Below are 22,007 nucleotides of genomic sequence, written 5' to 3' on the forward strand. Positions count from 1 at the left end.
GAAGTTACACAATTGTAGGTCACCTACCACAAAGCCTCTGTATATTTTTGCTGTTCTGCTCGGGCAAGCAGACAATTCAGGCATTTCACAATTGTTCTGGACTCACAATTATTTTGTCCTCATCTGTTTTATTGCCGGGAAAACCTTAACAATCATTTGAAAATGCTGCAATGTTCTCAACTGAAGCTAAAACAGGATGTAGAGGACATTCTTCTAGGTCAATGGCAGTGAAGAATTTTTGTTACAATCAAATAGGGCTGCCAGGAATCCGCTGTCCACCAGCAACGGATCGGGGGGTAGAGTTGCCAGATCCAGGTTGGGAAACTCCTGGAGATTTGGGGATGGAGCCTGGGGAGAACGAGGATCTCAGTGGGGCACAAAGTCATAGAGTCCACCTCCCAAAGCATCCATATTCTCCAGAACTAATCTCTGCAGTCTGGAACTACGCTGTGATGCTGACGATCCCCAGGTTCCACCTGAAGGCCAGCATCTCTACAATCAAGAAACAATTTCTCCTGTGCTAGGTACACTCAAGAGTCACCTCAGAGCATTCCCATCACATCCCCCACAACTTACAGAAGATGTCCTTACGAAACAGTTTTAATAAATCAACCCCCTTCCCCCAAGCACTATTTGCCCTGATGGTTTGTTCAGTCAGTGGCACAATGCTCTTTAAACAAGCTCTGCCAGATAAGTCAAGGACAGTGGTCAAAGATTGGTTTATCTGCAGGACCAGGGTTTCAGGCCACAGATAATTCACAATGTTTGTAGAATTAGAACAGGGGGAGAGGGGAAGGTGTCCTAGTTATACATTTATTTAGAAATGCAATTTTAAACTGTGACTTGGTGGCCAAAAAAAAGTGTTGCAAGATAATTCTGCATTTTAAACAAAAGTGTAAACAGATAGTTCAGCTCTGATTTTCTCAAACAGTAGGCTGAAGACACCAAATATTTACAGCAGGGGGTTTTTTTTGTCCTTTGCAAAGGAGACTCCACCATAGTCATCATAACCTGGAAGCAAACACATTTTTTAAAGGTTAACGTGGGGACTACTTTCTGCTGCTCACTGCTCACTCAATTTGGTTGCAAAAGTTGGAATAGGGAGTCATTCTAAAAACAACCAAATTTCCACTGATTGTTTTATACATATTTGAAGCTTCCCAACAGACAAATAACGTAAAGGATATTTTTCAACATTTAACATAAACTAGAAGAACTGGCCTCTACAAAACAGAGCACAAACTTATCCTTTATGCAACTCTACTTAAGAGGGAAATTCCCGACCTTGATAGCCCCAGCCTAAATCCCAGATCTTGTATCTGAATGAATACTTGTCAGATCTCAGAAGCTAAGCAGGATGAATCCTTGGTAGTATTTGGATGGGCAATCTCCAAGGAATACCAGGATTGTGATGTGGAGACATGCAATGGCAAATCATCTCTGAACGTCTCTGCCTTGAAAAGCCCCTGGGGTCACCATAAGTCAGATGTGACTTGAAGAAAGAAAGAAAGAAAGAAAGAAAGAAAGAAAGAAAGAAAGAAAGAAAGAAAGAAAGAAAGAAAGAAAGAAAGAAAGAAAGAAAGAAAGAAAGAAAGAAAGAAAGAAAATCGCCATTGATCTAACTCTGCTCCTGGGTAGCTAGTCTCACACAACACTTGCCCACTCTATCGGCATCAAAAGATGTTTCCAGTCAGCCCAATGAAACCCACACAGATCTAGGTATATGCATCCACTTCTGTTATGTGCTCAAAAATGCCTGTTTCTATGTGCAGATCTCACTTGTGAAACTAGGCTAATAATATATAGTATAAATGCTTGCACATTATGTGGCACAGATCCATTTCTTTTTTAACTTTATTTATTTGTTGTGATCATAGATCAGCCAAGATTGATACACAGACAAAAGTCATCAGTACATCTACAATCAACAAAATTTCAAAGCCACATAATAGGTTGGGCACTCACATAATTGACAAAAAGACTTGATCAGCTGCTTCCTCGTTAACTATTTTATTTCAGTTCAAAGGTAGTTGGTTCTCAACTGAGGTTCTACTGGCCAGTGACCAATTCTAATACCAAGCTGCAAAATGTTGCACTTCCTTGTGAGAAGTGTGAATGGGCCCTACCTTTCCATAGGTACTACCCAAATTAGAACATGGGGGATAATTTACAGATGGCTGTATGTGTGATACAAAAGCAGTGAATCACACCCTGTGTTATTGAGCTGAATATATAAAATTGGCTGATGTTTATCTATGTGTTTGTGTAAAGTTTGGATACACAGTGTAGCTTTCATGGTATAAAAGCTACAAAACCCATGATGCACTGTAATCATCAGTGAGATGGAGGGAATGATTGTATAGCAGCATCCAGAGCCTAGATTAAATTTAACAACTGAGAAAACTTAAAACAACAGCATAGCACACAAAACAGTAAGTTTAAATAACCGAGAGACTTTCCACTAAATGTTTTTTGGAATTAAGTAGACAGAATTGAGCATTTTCAGAGAGATAGCAATGGGAGTCCAAGGCAGCAAAACAACATAAAATCTTGGCTCATATAAAAACAATTTTTCTGGGGCATAACCAGAGGTGGGATCCAACCAGTTCTCACTTCTAGAGAAGTGGTTACTAATTTTTTCTGAGTGCCGAGAAGGGGTTACTAAAGCAACCTCCCTGCCCAATAGGGACTGGAGGTGCGTGTGTGTGGCGGTGCCACTGTTTGAATCCCACCACCATCGGAACCTCTTATTAAAATTTTTGGATCCCACCACTGGGCATAACAACTAAACTAGGAAGTCTCCCTGTGATTTTGCCCATCTCTAAATATGAACTTTGCTACTAGTTTTCTTGTTGTCAATGAAAAGCTAACTCATGCCCTCTTCTGTTCAGAATTTGTAACTGCAGTTTCTGACTTCTGAAATGCAAATTAAACAAAATCAGTTGATCAAATGTATGCAATAGAAGTCAGCTATACCAATCTGAAATAATCATTGAGCAATTTTGTACTTAAGAAGATATATCAGGTTTCATAAGGAATATACCTCTGAATATAAGATGACCTCTTTAAAAAGTTACACACAAAAAATAATATTGAACATTTATTTATTGAATTTGTTTATACCCTGCCTTTTTCTCCAATGGACACCCAAGTTAGTTTACACCATTATCTTTCCTCAATTTATCCTCACAATAATCCTGTGAGGTAGATTAAGCTGACAAGAGTGACTGGCCCAAGCTCACCCAGCAAGCTTCCATTACACAAGAGGGGATTCAAACTCTGGACTCCCAGATAATAGCCTATTAAACCACACTGGCTCTAATTTGTATACTAATGTAAAACCTTCTCTCCTTTTTTTGGTGGTGGGGGTTGGCATATCTGGAAAAATCCTAGTCTTGCATTTATGTCTTGCTGTTCCTATCTTCACTGTCTATTCAAATATGTAAGAGGTAGAATTAAGATGGTGTTATGTTCAAAAAAACAGCAACGTGCAATATATTTAGCTACCTTGGAACTCTCAAATAAAAAGTTATCCACCCCATCCCCATAAGAATATGACACTTTCCCCCATTAGTTTCCAAATATTAGCCTTAGATTAGAAGAACTGCTAGAAGGCAAGGTGAGCAATGGAAAACAGATATAGCTGTCACTGTTTTTCTTGAATAAGTTTTTCCTCCAAGATTCCACAACAAGCAGAAAAGCCACCGGGAAGTTTGTCTTAAATAGAACGGTGTAGATGTCTATATGCATAGGTGGTAGCCTCAAACCTGGAAGGAACCGGTATGTAAAAGTCTATATAAATAGGTTTTAGCCTAAAACCTGGAAGGAACTGCCCTGAACACACGTGTGTTTCTGTGCGCATGTGTGTTAGAATAACATTCCATTCACCAATAGAAACCTGCAGCTGTTACCCTGGCGTCCCATTCACGTCAGACAGCCGATTTGGAGAGACTCTCTAGCCGGTTCATCTCGCTCACGCTTCCTTTAAAGGAAACGTCACTTCCGATGGCGCGCAAGAGAAGCGCCGGAAGTGGCGTCTTGTCGCTAACGGACCTTGTTCTGGCGTCGGGAGGTGGTTGCTGCCGGAGTAGCTGAGGCGTTAAGAAGGCACGATGGTGGAGGTGAGGAGGGGTTGGTCGTTTCTGCTTAGTTTGGGGTTCAGGGCTCGGAAGGTGCCCTTGTCCCTGGTGCTGCCTGGAGGAAGCAGTTCACTGAGCTTTCCGCTTCCTTGGCGTGGAGAGCATCCCTCCCCGTGCTTGTGTGTGGATGCCTATGAGGAACTGACGTTTGGAGGATAATTTATGCCTCCTGGGTTTGGATAAAAGAAGTGGAACTGTTCCTAAAAACAAGTACGCACCTCGTGGTACTTATATGTCGTTTGGTTTCTGTTTCCTTGGACTGAAGCCTGGTTTATTAGAAGCATGAAGTTAGCAAACACACAAAGAGACATACATTTAATCAAGAGATTTGATCTTGGTGTTGAAGTGGATTGTACTCCACGACAAGCTTGTTTCACAATCATTGTGCTACTCCTTAGGTACCACAAAAGCAATGAATGTGCTAGTCCTGAGGATGCCCCAAAAGTAGCCTAATGCAGCTGTCTCTAGAATTTTACTGGATTCAGTTGTAGGAGAGCCATAAATCTGTGGACGAGTGTGTACTTGGAATGCAAATGATTTCCATTTCATTCCCTGTCATCTCCACTTAAAAACAATCTGTCACCTTGCAGTGAAGCAACCTGAAGCTACCCTCTGTGCATTACCTTGCACAGTTCCTTGGTAGGTCGAGATGGGTTGGGATATTGGAGGAGCCATACTAATCGGCATCTGATCTATGATGCTGTAATTGGAACTCATTCAAAACTGTTTTGTTTTAAATCTGTAGTTATTCTCTGCTTTGCTGCCATTTTCACTCAGGGTGTTTGAAATAAAAACGTAGAAGACTTATTTTTGTTTCAACTGCCTCTTCTAAGATCATAGTGGCAATAGGGGAGCTTTCTTTATATCCCAGAAACAAGATGCTGTTCCAAAAGGCAAGCTCTCCTGACCAATTGGTGACTGCTTTTTAGTAGCGCCAGTGGCAAGTAGAGAATATGGGGGCAGTTTATATGTGTTTTTCCCCCGTCCACATATTGTCCTGGTAGCTTATTCAAGCTGTCTGAAATCTTCAGAGGTGAAGGTCAGTGGCTTTCTGCACAAACGCAAGACTAATAGTGATGTGGAGTTCCAAAGGCAAAAAGTGCCTTTCATTCTAAGTGTCATGAATACCAAGAATGTGCTGGTCCCATTATCCATTCACTGAAGATGGAAAGTGAAGATAGCTGAGCTGGTTAAAAGGGGTGGGTTATACCTTTTATTAGATCTTCAGTAGATGAAAACTCCAGCACATTCTATTGTCTTGCAAATGCATGCAAAGGACAAGCAACCCCAGAGTGTTAATCCAGTATCAATACTAAGGAACCATACAAAAAATGAAGGGCAAGAAGTCAGCTTGGCAGGTAGAAGTCTAAGATAAATAACAGCAAGAGGGATAAATGGTTGTAAGCGGCTGTCTTCTTGGCCAGAAAAAATGTCTTGGTCACTATGCTTGGGGTCACTATGCATGCTTAGATTTTATGTTCCTTTAAACGTCTTTCAATCAGACAGCATTCTTACTTATAGCGCAGGATGGGGCGGTATAAAAGCTTAAGGAAATAAATAAAATAAATAAATATTTACAGTGGGTGAAAGAATAATTATATAATATTTACTAAATTACACTGTGATTAAAAGAGCCTGGAATCCATAGAGCAACATGTGTGCTCCCAGGCACTTTCCTGCATTCTTAGGTGCTCCCCAGGTTTCCCTTTTTGACTGAGTCTCCTTGGACTGTACTGTACATTTTGCTGGAGTATTTTCTGGCTTCTAAGAACAGTAGAAGTGACCTGCTGGATCAAGTCAGCTGTCCATCTGTCCGGCTTACTCACTGAGTGGCTAACATTAGAGGCAGAGGCCTTTCACAATGCTGCCTTGGTAGTTGTATTCAAAGATTTTGTTCTCTGGATGTGGATGTTCCTTTTGGACTGCATTGATGGATCTATCCTCCATTGGCCTGCCTAATATCTTTTTAAAGTTGTCAAGGGTCTGCACTAGAGGCTATCACTTTGTTCACTGGCAATTAATCACACTTTTTGATTACCAGACCATGACCACACAGCCCAGAAAACCCACAACAACCAATCTGATTACATGTTTACTGCAGAAGTTCTTCCCTTTATCTGTCCTGTATCTCTTGCTTGTCAGCAAAGAAGGTATTGAGGGAAGATACATTTGTACTATATATGGTATAGAATTATCTTATTGAAAACATTTTGAAGGTACACTGGCTTAATCTGATCTAAATTTCTGTGGATTGAAGAAGGGGTGTTATTTTGCCAATTCATGAATGACAAGTATGATTTTCTTAAAGCTGTTCTCTCCTTCATAAGCAATAATTGGGGGCGGGGTATGTTGGACTGACCCATGGATGGGAATCATCAAAAAATCCCCCACCCCCTACTTCTATGTGAAAATTCTAGGTCAGATCCAAGCCATTAAATTCTACTTAAAACGTTGTTGTTTTTGTGTTGCATTAGTACGAAGGATTTGTTGTTGTTGTCAAATCACAGTTGATTAATGTGGGGGTTTCAAGGCAACAGACATTCAGAAGTGGGTTGCCATTTCCTGCTTCTGTGTCATGATCCTGGTTTTCCTTGGGATTCCCCATGCAAATATGACCCAGGACTGACCCCACTTAGCTTTCAAGATCTGATGAGATTGGGCTACCCTGGGCCATCCAGGTCAGGGGAAGAACTAAGATGCTTAGTTGTTAGAGTACAGAACATTTGGTGTAGGGCCCAACTAAATTTATTATATGCCATTTGAAAATAAATACACTGCTCTGGAATCAGTTATTTTTTAAAGGCAGTTGCATTAAAAGTTAGAAGATTCCAGCATCGCATTATTACCGTACATCAAAAATTCAAAGGTAGTTCACGTGTGTGACACGAACATCTGTTAAAATAATTGGACAAGTGGCAGTGGATTTTGAGCCAACATAAAATGAGCACCAGCCCTGTGATCTTGGGCAACCATCAAAGTAACAGATCATGTGTAACATTCTGTAAATAAACTGTGTTTGGTTTTATCCCGTTTTTAATGGTGACAATAAATTTGGAGCAGGTCTTCTTCTGGGAGTGAGAAGCTTTAAGTGTTTATGTTTGTACCGGATCACTTTGGAATGGAAAACAGACTGTTGGCCCTGAAGTAGTTGATCTTGACATCTCCGGAAAGCAAGGGAACCTTCACTTTCACAGTTCATTGAGAAAGAAGGGCCAGAACAAAGCACTATTTTTAACCCTGATCCCTTAGTGTATACTGTTGCAAAGTAAACACTTACTAGACTTGAGCTATTAGTTCGTTTTTATGCTTTATTCATGTGTCATGGAAATTTTGCTGTACTTCAAATGGATGAGGAGAAAAATGAAGTATGCCATATACCAGAAAACGGAATCAAGGCGCCAAGGCATATATTTTAAAATTGTTTGTTGCCCAGTATCAATGCTACTAAATATTGCGTTTTTTTAAAAAAAACTCAAAGTCAATGTTTTAATGTCTTTTGTACTTTTATTTTAAGATCATTTTGAAGTTTCTTTTCTAAACTACTTTAAGTAGCTTCATAGAATAAAAATATCTTTTCCAAACAAAATAAATAAAATTGCTTAATAACTTTATACAGCCGACGAAAAGTCAGCCAAGTATGAGTTGAAATAGAGACTTTATGGAGAACTAGAGGTCTTCTGGAAATGGATATAGGACAACTCTTTACCTCATTTCAGAGTCTAAAGGTCTCAGTGGCCAAGATCCTGTTGCTAGCTTATTGCTGCTATTCCAGTCTACCACAGAGGAGGCATTCAGAGCAGAGCTGGTTTTTCTGACTGTAGCTGACATGCAGGTTACTATGAATTCAGTCTATTCAATAAAACTCAGTGATCCATTAATTGAGCTGACTTTACTTTTTTAAGATTGTTAATCAGGCTTTCCAGTTTTCACTTTTGGAAAGGGAAGGAGAGATCCCCGATAGCATGTCTAGAGAAGAAAGAAGCAGCTAGTTTTCCTGACTGTTTCACAGCTTGATGCATTATGGGAAACATGCCTTCCCCTGACTTTGGAAGTGGGAGGAGTGTATTAGGTCTGCAATTTGGAGCTGGCAGGTATGTTTGGAAGACTTGAGAGGGGCCCATGGCAACCACAAGTCATGGCTGCCTAGGAAGCCAAGCCCAAATGTGTCAATCTTTTTCTTTTATGAACTTATTTCCCAAGGTATACCTGAAACTTCTTTCTTGTTCAGGAAGTGCAGAAGCACTCTGTGCATACCCTTGTATTCAGATCTTTGAAGAGAACTCATGACATGTTTGTGGGGGACAATGCAAAACCTGTAATGCTGGATGAAAAGAGGTATGGCTATTCCTATGTTTTTGATGTTGCAGCCTACTGTATAATTTTAATACATTTATCTGTTCTTCCACCGTTGAACAGACCTTGTATTTATTTATTTATATTTTTTTCATATTTTTATGCCGCCCTTTCCCCAAGGGGCTCAGGGCAGGTTACAACAGGAATAAAACACACTAAAACGTTAAAAACAAAGCATTAAAAATATAAAACACCTTGCAAAATTACACTATAAATACAATTATAGAAAACCAGATGGCAGCTTTGATGGATCTATCCCAGTTCATCCCCCCTCCCTGCCCCTGCTCCGGAGGCCGAGAGGAGATGATGGTGCAATTTAATCTGGCTGGCTAGGTGGGAAAGGCCCGGTGGAACAACCAGGTTTTTCAAGCCCTGCAGAACAAAGATTGAGCTCTGACCTCAGCTGGTCATTTGTTCCACCAGGCTGGAGCTGACAAGTATTTATGGAAGACTTGGGAGGGGCCCATGGCAACCACAAGTAATGGCTCCCTAGGAAATGAAATGAAGTAGACATGGAGGGTTTCAGTTATCATTTGACTGACTTTCCTTACAGATATGGGAGAGGCGGAATGATAATTAGGCTGTGTTCCTCCTAGAAATGCACTGTTTGAATCCTAATTTATCTGCTGCACAACTTGTTTTTTACTGTCAAAGCTTGAAGCTGTATGAATTTGCATTGAATTTACATGGACATCAAAAATTATTTGTCTGGGGAATCAAAAATTTCTAGAGTTATGAGTTACAGTAATATCACTATTGCCTGAAATGTGGGTAACCTGAATGTGAAGCAGCCCATGCTTCCATAGTTTTAGTTCTTGTAGATACTTCTGTGTGTCTATGTGAATCTGCACTGCTGTCTTTCCTGCCAAATATTGTTTTGCTTATTTTACTAGAATATTATTCTAAATATTAATAAAGTGTTTTCTTAAACAGCCATAAGTTAAAAATGTCAGTAAAACTTCATACAGAGTATAATTCTGTACTGCACATGCCTGTGTTGAAGGAAAATGCTCGAGAGAAGGGCTCTCACAATGCCATTGATTCTTATGGTCATAAGCAGTACCTTCAAAATCCAGGTATGTTGATAATTTCTACTCTGTTAAACAGTTTAAAGGTCTGTTTCTCTATCAGTTCATCATTTGATTACTAGCTCTTTTATATTAGAATTTCACATTCAGTCATCATGTTAGGATGTGGTAAAATACAAGCCCCTCAGTTTCTTATTTAGGATATGTCTGCCGCATGTAACATTTGTTTGAAATGTTTATGAGTGTACTTCCTTTCTTGAATAGCATTTGCAAGGTACACATTAGCATTGGTGGTGCATTATCTCTAATGAAAATGTATCTTTGTATACCTCTGGCAGTGTGTTCTTAGAAACCAAATTCATTGATTGACATAATGTACTATGAAGCAGTAATAAATCTCTTACTATATAGGGGAAGATAATGAATATTTGATAACAGGAACACACCCATATCCTCCAGGACCTGGTAAGTAGTTTTTTGGACAAACTTGTATTCAGTAAAAGTGCATACTATTGTAGTATAAAAATTTTAGTAAGACATTTATGATCATGGATGCATCAGTTAGTGACTGCATCTGTTAAGGAAGTTGTACCAAGTAAGCATCTTCATTGACTTCAGTGAACTTGATGCACTATCAGTCTCCATGCATTATAGGTTAGGTATGTTTGAAATGTTGAAACATTTTTTCTTTTGAAACACTCAGATTTATTGAAATGCCAGAAATTTATTCCTGTGTGGGGCCAAAAATCTCAGACTTTTCAATACTGTAAATTAGTGAAAATGGAGACAAACATTACAACTCTTTCATTGCGATGGAGTTTCTAAGTTAGATATTTGAAAGTGGTATCTTAAATAAATCATGCCTTCATTGGAATTCTTGCTTTGTTCAGTGATCTGTGGATGTGGATACTCCCCATTAGAGTTTGCGTTTAGAATTTCATCCGTCACCTTTGCAGAAACTCATCCAGGTCATGTGAACTAAAGTTTGCAATAGTCACTGCAAGTTTTTCATGTCTGCTACCACTCAGCTGCTGTTTGTGCAGATTTCATCCTGGTGTCAGTATAATTAAACTAGCAAGAGCAACAGTGCAATCTTATGCAGAGGTCTAAACCTGTTTCTGTATATGTTTGCACTGTAAAATGACAAAAAATGGTTCTGACAGGGTCAGTGATAGATGCATGTGGCTAAGAATAGTTTTACAAGTTTTTGATGTGGGATATGCTGTAACAGTATATTTTCTGTTTTACAAGGAGTGGCTTTGACAGCAGACACTAAAATCCAGAGGATGCCTAGTGAATCAGCGGCTCAGTCCTTAGCTGTGGCATTGCTGCCTCCTCAATCCAAGTAAGATTTTATTTTTAGTCACTGAAAATAGTATAAATTAAAATTATAAAATCAATGAGAAAAATTCAGGCTAGCTTAGAAACTGCTCATGATGAGTGCAGGAACCAAATTGGTTTGTGTGAGGGTAGGCAGTTCTTAAATACCGTGTTCTGGGATCATGAAGGGCTTTAAAAGACACAGCCAGCATTTCCAATGGAACCCAGAACTAACATAGGCCCCTTCCGCACACACAAAATAATGCATTTTCAAACCACTTTCACAACTGTTTGCAAGTGGATTTTGCCATTCCGCACAGCTTCAAAGAGCACTGAAAGCAGTTTGAAAGTGCATTATTCTGCATGTGCGGAATGAGCCATAAATTAGGGAATTAAACTATTTAAAATGTAGCCCAAGTACCAGTTCAAATAATTTCTTCTGTGGGCCAGGATAGAACTTCATCTAAAATCTCTTGGTTTTCTTGTTCCTGAACTGAAATCCTAAACAGCAAACATTTATCTGATCTGTTCTTGGCCTAGAATTCAGGTTTGGTTTGACTGTTTGCCTTTGACATAGAAGACATATGCATTTTATAATTTATACCAGACAGTAATCTTGCTGTGGTATTTTGGACTAGCTGAAGTTACTAAGCTGTCTTCAAAGGCAGCTCCATTTAAGATCTCAAGTAGTTTACCTTGGATGTACTTAAAGTGTAGACACTGTGTCCAAATCCTGTTTTACAATGATGGTCCATAGCCAGTGAAGCACCTGAAACAGTTCAGAAGTGCAGTATGCCGCAAAGGAGATTTGAGCCTTCAGTTTTAAACAGATTTAATATCACCCTCAAATTGCAAAGATATTATTTTAAGGGCAGTGCAGTCTGACTCTTCAATCTTTGACTTGGTATAGGTTAAACAGCAGTACCTCCTTCTCTGGATTGTCTTTTAGTTTATTGGCTTTTATCCAGCCTGTTACCATATCTAGACATCTGTTTAGACTGTCCACTCCCTTGAGTAATTATGCTGGAAAGGAGATATAGATAGTACTTCATTGTGACAAATAATTCCTGGATTTTGGCCTTAATTTCTAAGGTGTCATATGTTTTGTATTCATACATGTTTATGGTTAGGGCACAGGATTTTGAATGTAATAAACATATTGACAGCCATTGCAAACTAGTTATTCTGTCAGTACTTGGCACACTACTGTTTCTTAACATTTTCTCTGCCCGACATCCAACTGTTTCCCGGTCTTCCAGAATAGAAGCAAATCGAACTGCTGCTGGTGTCGGTGATATATACAGGCATGCTGGGATTCCTGAGCGTTCACAGCCACCAGGTTTGAGCATGGTAAGTTATGAATGGAGGACTACTGATGGATATGTGACAGGTTTCTCAGTCCTTGGGTTTTATTAAAAATCTTGGAGCATACTATGAACCATTATTTTAAGGGCTGTAAAGAATAATTTAAACTCTGAGAACAGGAATAAATATTTGTACATGAAAGTCTGTTTAATTTATAGGCTATGATGGAAACAGGTGGGAACAAAAACTCTATGCTGATGGCGAAGAAGGCTCCAACAATGCCGAAACCACAGTGGCATCCCCCATGGAAACTGTACAGAGTAAGTAGTGAACAGGCTGGGAAAATAAATCTCAAGAGAAAAGGAATATGAAATACTTAGTAGGATTCCCAGTGTCATATCATCTGTACTTTTTTTCTGTCACTGCTTGTTGAGGATAATAGGAAGGAACTCGGTTCTCATTTTCTGTTAATTTAACTGCCTTGCTATAGGCTTTAGGTTAAAAAAGCAGACGTACAAGTCAAAGTCCTTTAGTAATCTGAAGCAAATAAATTTTTAGTTTTCAGAGAAAGAATTTTGACTGTAAAAGTGTTATTAGTGTTGATGATAATATGCTGTGACATATTTCACCTAAGTAAAACTTAAAACTAGGACAGAGGATATCCAGGTCACCAAGTTATTTTGCTTTTTTAAAAAGTTTGGCTCTTCAAATTGCCTGTCACTAGTTTTGGGAGGGGGGGTTGTAATGGTTTCGTATAGGGCATTGGACATGGTGCCTTGTTGATCCTGCGATAGTCAGTTCTTCGGTGTGTTTTTAAAATTGTCTTTATTGGATTGTAATGCAGGATAATGAATCCCAGACAGAGTATAACAGTGATTTTGGTCATGGGTGCTACACTGCTGTGAAATTAGATTCAGACTACCAGAATGTGTGTGGCTTTTTGAATGCTGAATGTCTTTTTGTATGCAGAACTGGAACAACTGCATTTAATGAATTTTTTCCTGAACATAATGTTCTCTGATTAAGTCCTTCATTTGAAGTTGGTAAACCATGTGCCCAATATGTTATTATCTATAATCGAGACAGTATGCAAACATTGAGGTCCAAGTAATGATGAATGATATATCTATGGTATGACTTTGGAGTTAAATTCATAAGAAGACTATCCAGTTTTATATAAACTGGTTTGTTGTATGTAAGTAGTAGAGCTGTAGATGTTCATGTTTTGGTTGATAAATTGTAACCTGACAGATCATCTTGTAACCTCTGCAGGTTATCAGCGGTCACTTGGGCTGGGTGAGGTGTATTGCAGTAGAACCTGGCAATCAGTGGTTTGTTACTGGCTCTGCTGACAGAACTATAAAGGTAAGAGCCATGGAAGGGAATCTCATGTGACATTTATATTGCCTTAAGTACTGTAAATACTTCCTTGGCAGCCCTGCGCTACACATTTGATTGCTTTCGATTGAGATCCAGAATTTTGCGAGGGCCTTGCCCAAAAGCTAAGGTTAGCATTTGAACTAAAAATGCCAGATTTTTTTTGATAGGGGTAGTGTTTATATACTAGATAGGTCTTTGAGCGACTCACTTCAAACAAATGGGCAGGCCTTTTATAGGACTTTCATCTCTGGCATTTCAGATCTGGGACCTTGCCAGTGGCAAACTGAAACTCTCTCTGACTGGCCATATCAGTACAGTTCGAGGTGTAATAGTAAGTGGAAGAAGCCCATACCTGTTCTCTTGTGGAGAAGATAAACAGGTGAAATGCTGGGATCTTGAATATAATAAGGTAAGTTTACAATTATTGGCAGCAACTGGTTTTTTTCTGTAATTTAAAGTCACAGAGCATCCTGTTTTAACTGAAATGTTCTTTATGTTAATAGGTTATTAGGCATTACCATGGTCACTTAAGTGCTGTCTATGGCTTGGATTTGCACCCAACAATAGATGTTCTTGTAACATGTAGCAGAGACTCAACTGCACGAGTAAGTAAAACAGGGATGATTAAGATGCATTTAAACATACTTCTGTACTCAGATGAATCTTAAACATGTGCCTTTATCTACGTAGCAAGTTCCATTTTAAAAGCTATCAATCCTTCTGATGTCTCAAATATGCGGTCAAACATGAATCTGTCAAATTTGGCCTTTGGCTGCACGAGAAAATAAGTTCTGTATCTGACATGGTGATAGTAGGGAAACAGATTAGACTATCATATATGAATATTGGCTGTGAATACATACGTGCATAGTTACTTCTCAATACATATGTGAGGGGACTGGCAGTATCACTGTGGCTGGCTGGGGCCAGTGTGCACTCCAGAATCTTCATTCTCCAGGCCTTAGCAGGCCTCTGCTGTAGAGGGGAGGAAGATATTAATTGTACTCAAGGCTTCCTCCTCCCTTTCTCCTCCAGTTCTGGACTGGAGAAAGCTGACCCAGAGCATCCTCCTTGGCCCGCATACGAAGCCTTTATGAAGACAGCCCAGTGAGCATGCCCATCCCCTAGAGTTTCCCCCCACCAATCTCTCCTGAAGATTGCTGCTTCTGCAGGAGGTGAAGGGATAGTGTGGCTTTAGCTTGGGCATGTCTTCAACCAGTTTGGCCTGATGATTGTCACTTTTCACCTGGGCATTTCCCCCTCCCTTACTGCTCCAGTGGATCACCAAGCCTCAGCTGGCGGTGAGACTGTCCCACAACCTTCGGGCTTTCCATGGAGAGCCAGGAGCATTGGCAGCTGTGCACCTGAAGACCGTCAGCTGCTTCTCATGCCCTACCCCAGTTGTCACAAAATACAACCCTGCATTCTTCATACAAGATGGTTTAAACATTTCATACTTGGTTTTGCTGGGAAACTATTTTGTTCATTTCCATGTGTTAAGCATCCTTTTAAGATATTAATGGCTCTAATTATAGCATTTGGAAGTTAACTTCTGTTTTGAGTCTAGTTTATTTGATTTGATACAGTTACAGAACAACTGCATCACATATTGATAAGCATTAAAGGAATATGATGTATTTATATGAAACGTTCCTATGTAAAGATGAATTCCTTTTTCTATCTATGCGAAATCTGGGAGAGAGGTGTTAAGGAATATAAATGGATTTACTGTTGAGTTGTGGTATTTCTCACAGTTGGATCCATCGCATTTTTAAATGTTTTATGGTAGCCATTTTTTAATGAAGGCTCACAAGTGGATCCACGGCTGCATTGTAAATAGGAGGCTCAGCTACTAGTAGTGGAAATAGTATACTGGAAATAGTATAACCTGAGGCAAACACAGTGTTAGTTTTGTTATTACAAGTTGTGAGTCAGCCGTGTCCACCTACTTCTGATTGCTTGAATTTATTTGTGTTTCATTAGATTTGGGATGTAAGAACCAAAGCCAGTGTACATACATTGACAGGACATACAAACGCAGTGGCGACAGTGAAGTGCCAAGCAGCAGAACCACAAATTATCACAGGTATAGTGGATATTGTGTCACAATAATGGAGCTCCATGGAAACTGGACATTTAATGTGAATGCACTTCTGTGCACAGGTATCACTGTGTTGATGCAGCAAAATCCCGGGGGAGGGCGGTATACAAATCTAATAAACCAAACCAAAATGATCTTGTAGTTGTTAAAAGAGGAAGAAATTTAAGCTTTCATGGGTCACAATGCCTTTTTTCACATGCAAGAGATTTTCAGAAGTGGCACTGGAATGGGGAAAACTTGGGCGCATAACAAAACTGAGCTGTTTCTGTCTAGAGCATACTTAAGTTCTGAGTATCTGTTAACTTGGTTACCTTTCTCAGCGCCTTTTTTTTAATTACAGGAAGTCATGATACCACTATACGACTCTGGGATTTAGTGGCAGGGAAAACTCGTGTCACTTTGACAAATCATAAGAAGTCAGTAAGAGCAGTTGTATTGCACCCAAGACAGTAAGTGTTTTTGATTTATTTTTCTGTGTTTATATAAAATAGCTACAGCTATGAAACTCTGGAATTTGTAGAAAAGCAGATTGTCTTCCTGTCCACTCTTCCCCAACTAAAACATTAGGAGTGGATGGTTAGGGGAGTACAGATACTCCCCTCCCTCCCCTCCCTTGCATGCCACCCCTCACTCACTCACTCACTCACTCACTCCCCTCCCTCCCCTTCCCTTGCATGCCATCCCTCCCCCCATCTCTCTCCGCTAGGGTGGGTGGGCCATGTCCAGATGCCGGGCCCCCTCCCTCCTCCCTTGCATGCCTCCCCTACCTCCCTCCCCTTCCCTTGCATGCCACCCCTCCCTCCCTCCCCCTCCTCTGTTGGTCAAAATGGAACTTTCATTTTCTTAAGTTCCATTGTTGCTGAAACATTTGCTGTTTTATCATGATGAGTGAAATACTTTTTAAGATGAGCTTTGCTTTAGATGTCCTTTGCTCCATCAAACTGACTGTCCCGATTGTTAAATTACAGTATTATCCTGTTCAAAGTTAATTCCAGTTGGATCCTATTTAAGTCAATGTGTTTAGAATGCAGTAATTTCATTCCTGTTTACTTGTGATATAAACTAATATAAGTTTGAAAATACTTGTGCCAAATGAAGAAACAACCTAACCTATGAAAGAGTAGAGAAATTGTTTCAGTTCAGGCAGACCCAAAGTTCCCTGGATTCTGGGATTATAACTATATGCTTAGCATGCATCAAAAATCTTTAGAACAGACATAGTCCCCAAAGTGGTAGAACAGCTATTGAAAAGTGTTGTGTATTTTACTGTGTAACAGAAAATTGGTGGTGGGAAACACCATCAAGTCACAGCTGACTTGTAGTGGCCCCGTATGGTTTCAAGCCAAAAGGCTCTTGAAGTATGGTTGGATCCAGGGAAGTGTGAGCAGTTATCCCTTCATGTGCCGGGAGTTTTCTCTGCCTCGTGTACAGTGCCTTCCAAAGAAGTGGAGTTAGGGCTACAGCTCTGCTTAGGATGCCACTGATGGACTGTCAGTCGTCCAAAAAAACTGCACCTGAATTTGTCACCTTGTGATACGGCATTTGACATGGTGCAGGGGACTGCAGCCAGAAAGGAAAATTGGTGCATATCCTTGGAATCCAAGCTTTAGTCCTTGTGTTCAGTGCTTATCATGGTGATAATTCAATAAACATTAACTCTAAATGCAGAACCTAAGGAAGATTCTTTTGGATAACTAATGCTCAAATTGACAGAAATATTTTCTATTATGTGTATTTCCCTGCATACCTTGGCAGCTGTGATAAAATGGCACATTGAAATTATAATCTTTAGTCAACCAGGCTGTTTACAGAATAGTTTCTGATTCCAAACACAACTCTTGTTACAGGTACACATTTGCATCTGGTTCTCCTGATAACATTAAGCAGTGGAAGTTCCCTGATGGAAACTTCATCCAAAATCTTTCTGGTCATAGTGCTATTATCAATACGCTGGCTGTGAATTCAGATGGAGTTCTGGTGTCTGGAGGTACAATGAGAATGTTACTTATAATCCAAATAGGGTTGGGTATTTTGATAGAAAAGTTGGTCGAGTAATTTTAAAATGAACTTTAATCGTCAATATATATGCTCATAAACAACACAAATTAGTTAACTGTTAATGTGAAGCAATACTACCAACTCCTTTTTAAAGTATTAGGTACAACTTTAACTATGTTATAACAACCCTATTCTGACAAGTTTTCTGTGCCCCCTCTGCCAGCCAGTGTGCCTGTTATCCTGGCAGAGGGGACAAAGTGTGGTCCCCCACTACTGCTCCCACAAGCTCCCCCCCCCCTCCTGTATTGGACCATTAAGCATGTTCGGTTCAAATTATTGCATAAACCTCCATTAGGGAAAGTCTTGCTCCAAGTTTTGTCATCTAAGATAAGTTTGGAGATTAAGAATGGGCATCTTTTAATAACAGCTCTTCCATTATGGAACTATTCCCATGCTATTATGCTATTTTCATTATTCAAGCAAACATTTTGGGATGTCAGATGCTATTCATTGACTGATGGGTAACTACTACAGGATTCTGTTTTAGCTGTTGAATTTTAGGGTGTTTTCTGTAGCTTCTGCCTTCATGGCTGTTTATAGGCAACTCATGGAGTATGAGAACAAACCAAATTATTAATTTGCTTTATTATAAAACCTACTGATGATTGCAGGTCCATGCTGTCTTTCCATGTTTCTACTGGCATCCCTTCTTGTTAACTGTCCGTTTAGTGTGGATTTGCTATGGCTCATAGATATCTTGAGCAGAGATCAGGTTTAATAGGGTTTGGTCCAGTTAAACACCCTGTAATTGACACCTGTCATATCAAATGAGTTGTTTTGTAACAAAGAAAGGCTTGCTAACATAAGGCTGTGATACTGGATTTCTAAATAACGGTATGTCTATAACAGTAGTCTGCAACCTGTGGCTCTCCAGATGTTCATGGACTACAATTCCCATCAGCCCCTGCCAGCATGGCCAATTGAACATCTGGAGATCCACAGGTTGTAGACCCCTGGTCTATAACTTTTGTTTCCACAAGTATGTATAATGCCATATTTGTTTTTCAGCTGACAATGGAACTATGCATCTTTGGGACTGGAGAACTGGCTATAACTTTCAGAGGATACATGCAGCTGTACAGCCAGGCTCATTGGACAGTGAATCTGGGATATTTGCTTGTGTGTTTGATCAGTCAGAAAGCAGATTGCTTACTGCTGAAGCTGATAAAACTATCAAGGTCTACAGAGAAGATGACGCTGCAGTATGGAAAAATGTTCTTTATAACAGTATTAGGTTTACATTTATACATAAACCTGGGCTTAGGATACTTGTCGGATAGGTTTACTGGCACCATTACATTGAAAAGTTAACTTGTTACTAAACAGTGGCCACATGTCTACTTCTGTTACAAACAAATATTAATGGGATGGATAAATCTCATAAACAGCCATTGTAAATTAAGGTCAGTTTGATTGTTCTGTTGTAACCTTCCAACTACCTAGTCAAATAAAAACATTTTTTAAATTTCATTATCCAAAGTCTGAATAGTTTAGCTTCAGGGCAGTGAAGGGCCACCAAACAGGCCATAGTTGGTATTGTGGGACTTGCATGAATAAAAACACTGCAGGACCAAGTTTGTAGTAAGAAAGGGAATTGAGCAAGACTGAGTGAAAGAGTGGGCTTCTTGCAACCCTATGAGTGTATGCCACAGTGGTGGAAAAGAAGGATATCTGTTCGAAAATCAGAGTACTCTGCTGTGTTGGAACAACAGTATGAATAAGATAATTAGTTGGATCCAAAGATGTTGGATAATTAGTTGGATCCAAAGATAATTAGTTGGATCCAAAGGAGAATAAGACCTTAAGCTCAACCCAGTAGATAAAGTTCCCTAGAAATTCTCCAGGTTAATTTTCTGGAACTGACGATCAAAGGGAACTGTTTATTGTAGTGTAATTGTAGATAACATTTATATTGAAAAGCTTGCATGCTTGTATATGTCATCTGATCATATGATGCTTTCCCAACTTCAGTGTGATTTGATTCTGTCAAATTCAACTCCTTTCCCCCTTACAAACAAACTAGGAACTCTCTAGTAAAGTTATCCACATCCTGTGTGTCTTTGATGCATTTCTGTTCCCATTAAAGTTGCCAGAGAAGCAGAACATTGATCTGGAATACTGTCATCAAATCCCTGCTTAGCCCCTAGCTAAATGAAGTCTCCTTCCACCATCTGTAGACAAGAAATAATGATCTGTCTTGTGGGGATTTTCTTTAGATAAAGTCTAGTGTCTGTGTGCTGGTTTCACAATATGTTTTCACCTGTATTATTCATACTTTGGCACTATATTACTGGACTAAACTGATTTCCCACATACACACAGAGAGATAACATTGCTTTTCATATTGTCCTCTTAAACTGGGAGAAAAGTTAGCATGAGGCTGTATGTCATGTGGGATTGCATAATAAAAACACACTGGAGCTGATGGAAAACATGTGACCATTCCTTGGGTAGAAGTTAGGCAGCGGGCTGGAATTCTGATACGTGTGCCTTTAATTCTTTTTTAGAGCGAAGAAACTCACCCTGTCAGCTGGAAACCAGAAATCATCAAGAGAAAACGATTTTAATGAAAATCCACCTGCATAGCTGTGCCATAATCCTGACTATGACTGGGGCTACAAAGCCTGGACTCTGCTAAAGTCATTGCTGTGCTCGGTTTACAGTTTTCATATTATATATGGCTTCCTTCTAGGATTTATCCTTTTCCCTGATCCCACCAAATCAGTTGCAGCTGTTACGTTCCTCTGAAGAAGTCAAAGTTCGTTTTTCATAACATGGTAATGTTCTAGTGATTGATTAGTCACAAAATGTGTGCTTGTCATTCTGTGCACACAAGGCAATGCTAGTCATTCTCCTCTGTTTGCCCATCTCTACCCTTCTGCTGAAGAATTAAATATTTGGAAATATGAAGAGGATTTTTAAAAAATTCTGCTGTTCTTACTTGGTTCAATGATGCTAAGAACGATCAAGGAAGACGAAAGCTCCATTGTATTAATTATTTTGTTTCTGAATGCAGTGATCTGGAATGCAATAAAATTTCAACTTTGTTCCCTGGCTTCAGTAACTAGAACTTCTGTAGAACTGAACTTCTATGTGATGAATGTGTTTTTGTTCTGCTTCGAAGTCATGGTATTATTTTTGCTTCTCCTATTTTTGTGTTTCCTGTATAAGAATTCTGTGTAATCTTTTAATGAAATAAGCTTAAAAACATTTTGCATCCATTCTGTCGTCTTTTTTGTTGTTGTTCCTTAACAAAGGTATTTTAAACCGAACAAAAATGTAATACTACTCTAAAGGGGTTAAAATATCAGAACTGCAGCGTGTTTTGCCTGGGATTCAAGAAGCATCAAGGACAAGTAAGCAGTTCCACCTACAGAATGGGGTAGCACAGGGTTTCTGATAATGCCTTCTGACTATGGCCCTTGGCGTTGTATGGAAATCTGTACAGTTGGGTTTCCTGATCTTCAGGAGCAGTTCTTCACGGTATGGACTGAACAGGGGGCCGGAAACCCTTGATGCACTCTTTGGATCTCTTGTACTATTTGGATAGTAAATCTGATATGGATACGTCACAATGGTATAATTTAAGCTGTTTCATTCTTGTACAACTTGCAGACATTGCAAGCATCTTTATACTACTACAACAGTGTTAACAAGAGACAAATCCCTGTCTACATAGACATTTAATATTACTAGTGACCTTGGTTTGTGACATTGCCTGTTATCAACCTAATTTCCATAATATATCTGGAATTAGTAATTAGTAAACTGTCATTAATTTACCCAAGATTTGTGTGAAAAGTGTTTAGTTCCAGATCATGTTGTATTGTGTGCGTGCTGTTGCTTTAAGTATACTATCTATAAATGACTTCAGCTTTTTTTTTGGTTCTTTAACTTGTGCCGATAAGCATGTAGAAGCTGTGCTCCAAAGCATGTATACTTTGATGTGCATGCTATTGAAATCTCTAAAGCTAACTTCCAAGTAAACATGCCTAAGCATTGTGGTGTAACTTTTAATTGGAACCAATGAAATTATTTTTTCATCTACAAATTTAAAATAATTTGTAAGACCTAATTTTAAAAACAACCCATTGGTTTTGACATGGCCTTTCAATGTGGGTATTGATGTCTGTTCAAGGAAGTGTACCTTTATTCTTCACATTGTTCAAGAGAAGTAGAATTATGTAAACTGCTGGAGAAGCAGACTTTTGTGTTAACTCTTGTGCAGACTGTCATAGAAGCATGTATGGAACAGTACTGGTAGCTATTCTACTGGCAGTTCTTTTAATCCAATCCACATACTTACAAACCTAATGACAATGC

The 22,007-nt window shown here is 39.4% G+C and overlaps 1 protein-coding gene across 1 annotated transcript; it reads left to right on the plus strand.

The window, feature by feature from the left end:
• Window positions 1–3,976: 3,976 nt before the first annotated feature.
• PLRG1 (pleiotropic regulator 1) lies at window positions 3,977–20,894 on the plus strand. Its single transcript, XM_048509253.1, has 15 exons — window positions 3,977–4,121; window positions 8,368–8,474; window positions 9,426–9,568; window positions 9,932–9,985; window positions 10,772–10,865; window positions 12,100–12,190; window positions 12,364–12,465; window positions 13,418–13,510; window positions 13,785–13,934; window positions 14,029–14,130; window positions 15,509–15,611; window positions 15,967–16,075; window positions 17,474–17,613; window positions 18,693–18,886; window positions 20,192–20,894. The coding sequence occupies exons 1-15, from the start codon at window positions 4,113–4,115 to the stop codon at window positions 20,249–20,251; spliced, it is 1,551 nt and encodes a 516-aa protein (XP_048365210.1). The 5' UTR covers window positions 3,977–4,112; the 3' UTR covers window positions 20,252–20,894.
• Window positions 20,895–22,007: the final 1,113 nt, after the last annotated feature.

The sequence above is a fragment of the Sphaerodactylus townsendi genome, linkage group LG10 (genome assembly GCF_021028975.2).
Source record: "Sphaerodactylus townsendi isolate TG3544 linkage group LG10, MPM_Stown_v2.3, whole genome shotgun sequence".
Classification (NCBI taxonomy): Eukaryota; Metazoa; Chordata; class Lepidosauria; order Squamata; family Sphaerodactylidae; genus Sphaerodactylus; species Sphaerodactylus townsendi.

Excerpts from the sequence above, each read along its gene's own strand:
- PLRG1 (XM_048509253.1), top strand. Across the intron at positions 13,935-14,028 it reads GGGATCTTGAATATAATAAG|GTTATTAGGCATTACCATGG; the intron begins GTAAGTTTACAA and ends TTATGTTAATAG. Across the intron at positions 14,131-15,508 it reads GCAGAGACTCAACTGCACGA|ATTTGGGATGTAAGAACCAA; the intron begins GTAAGTAAAACA and ends GTGTTTCATTAG.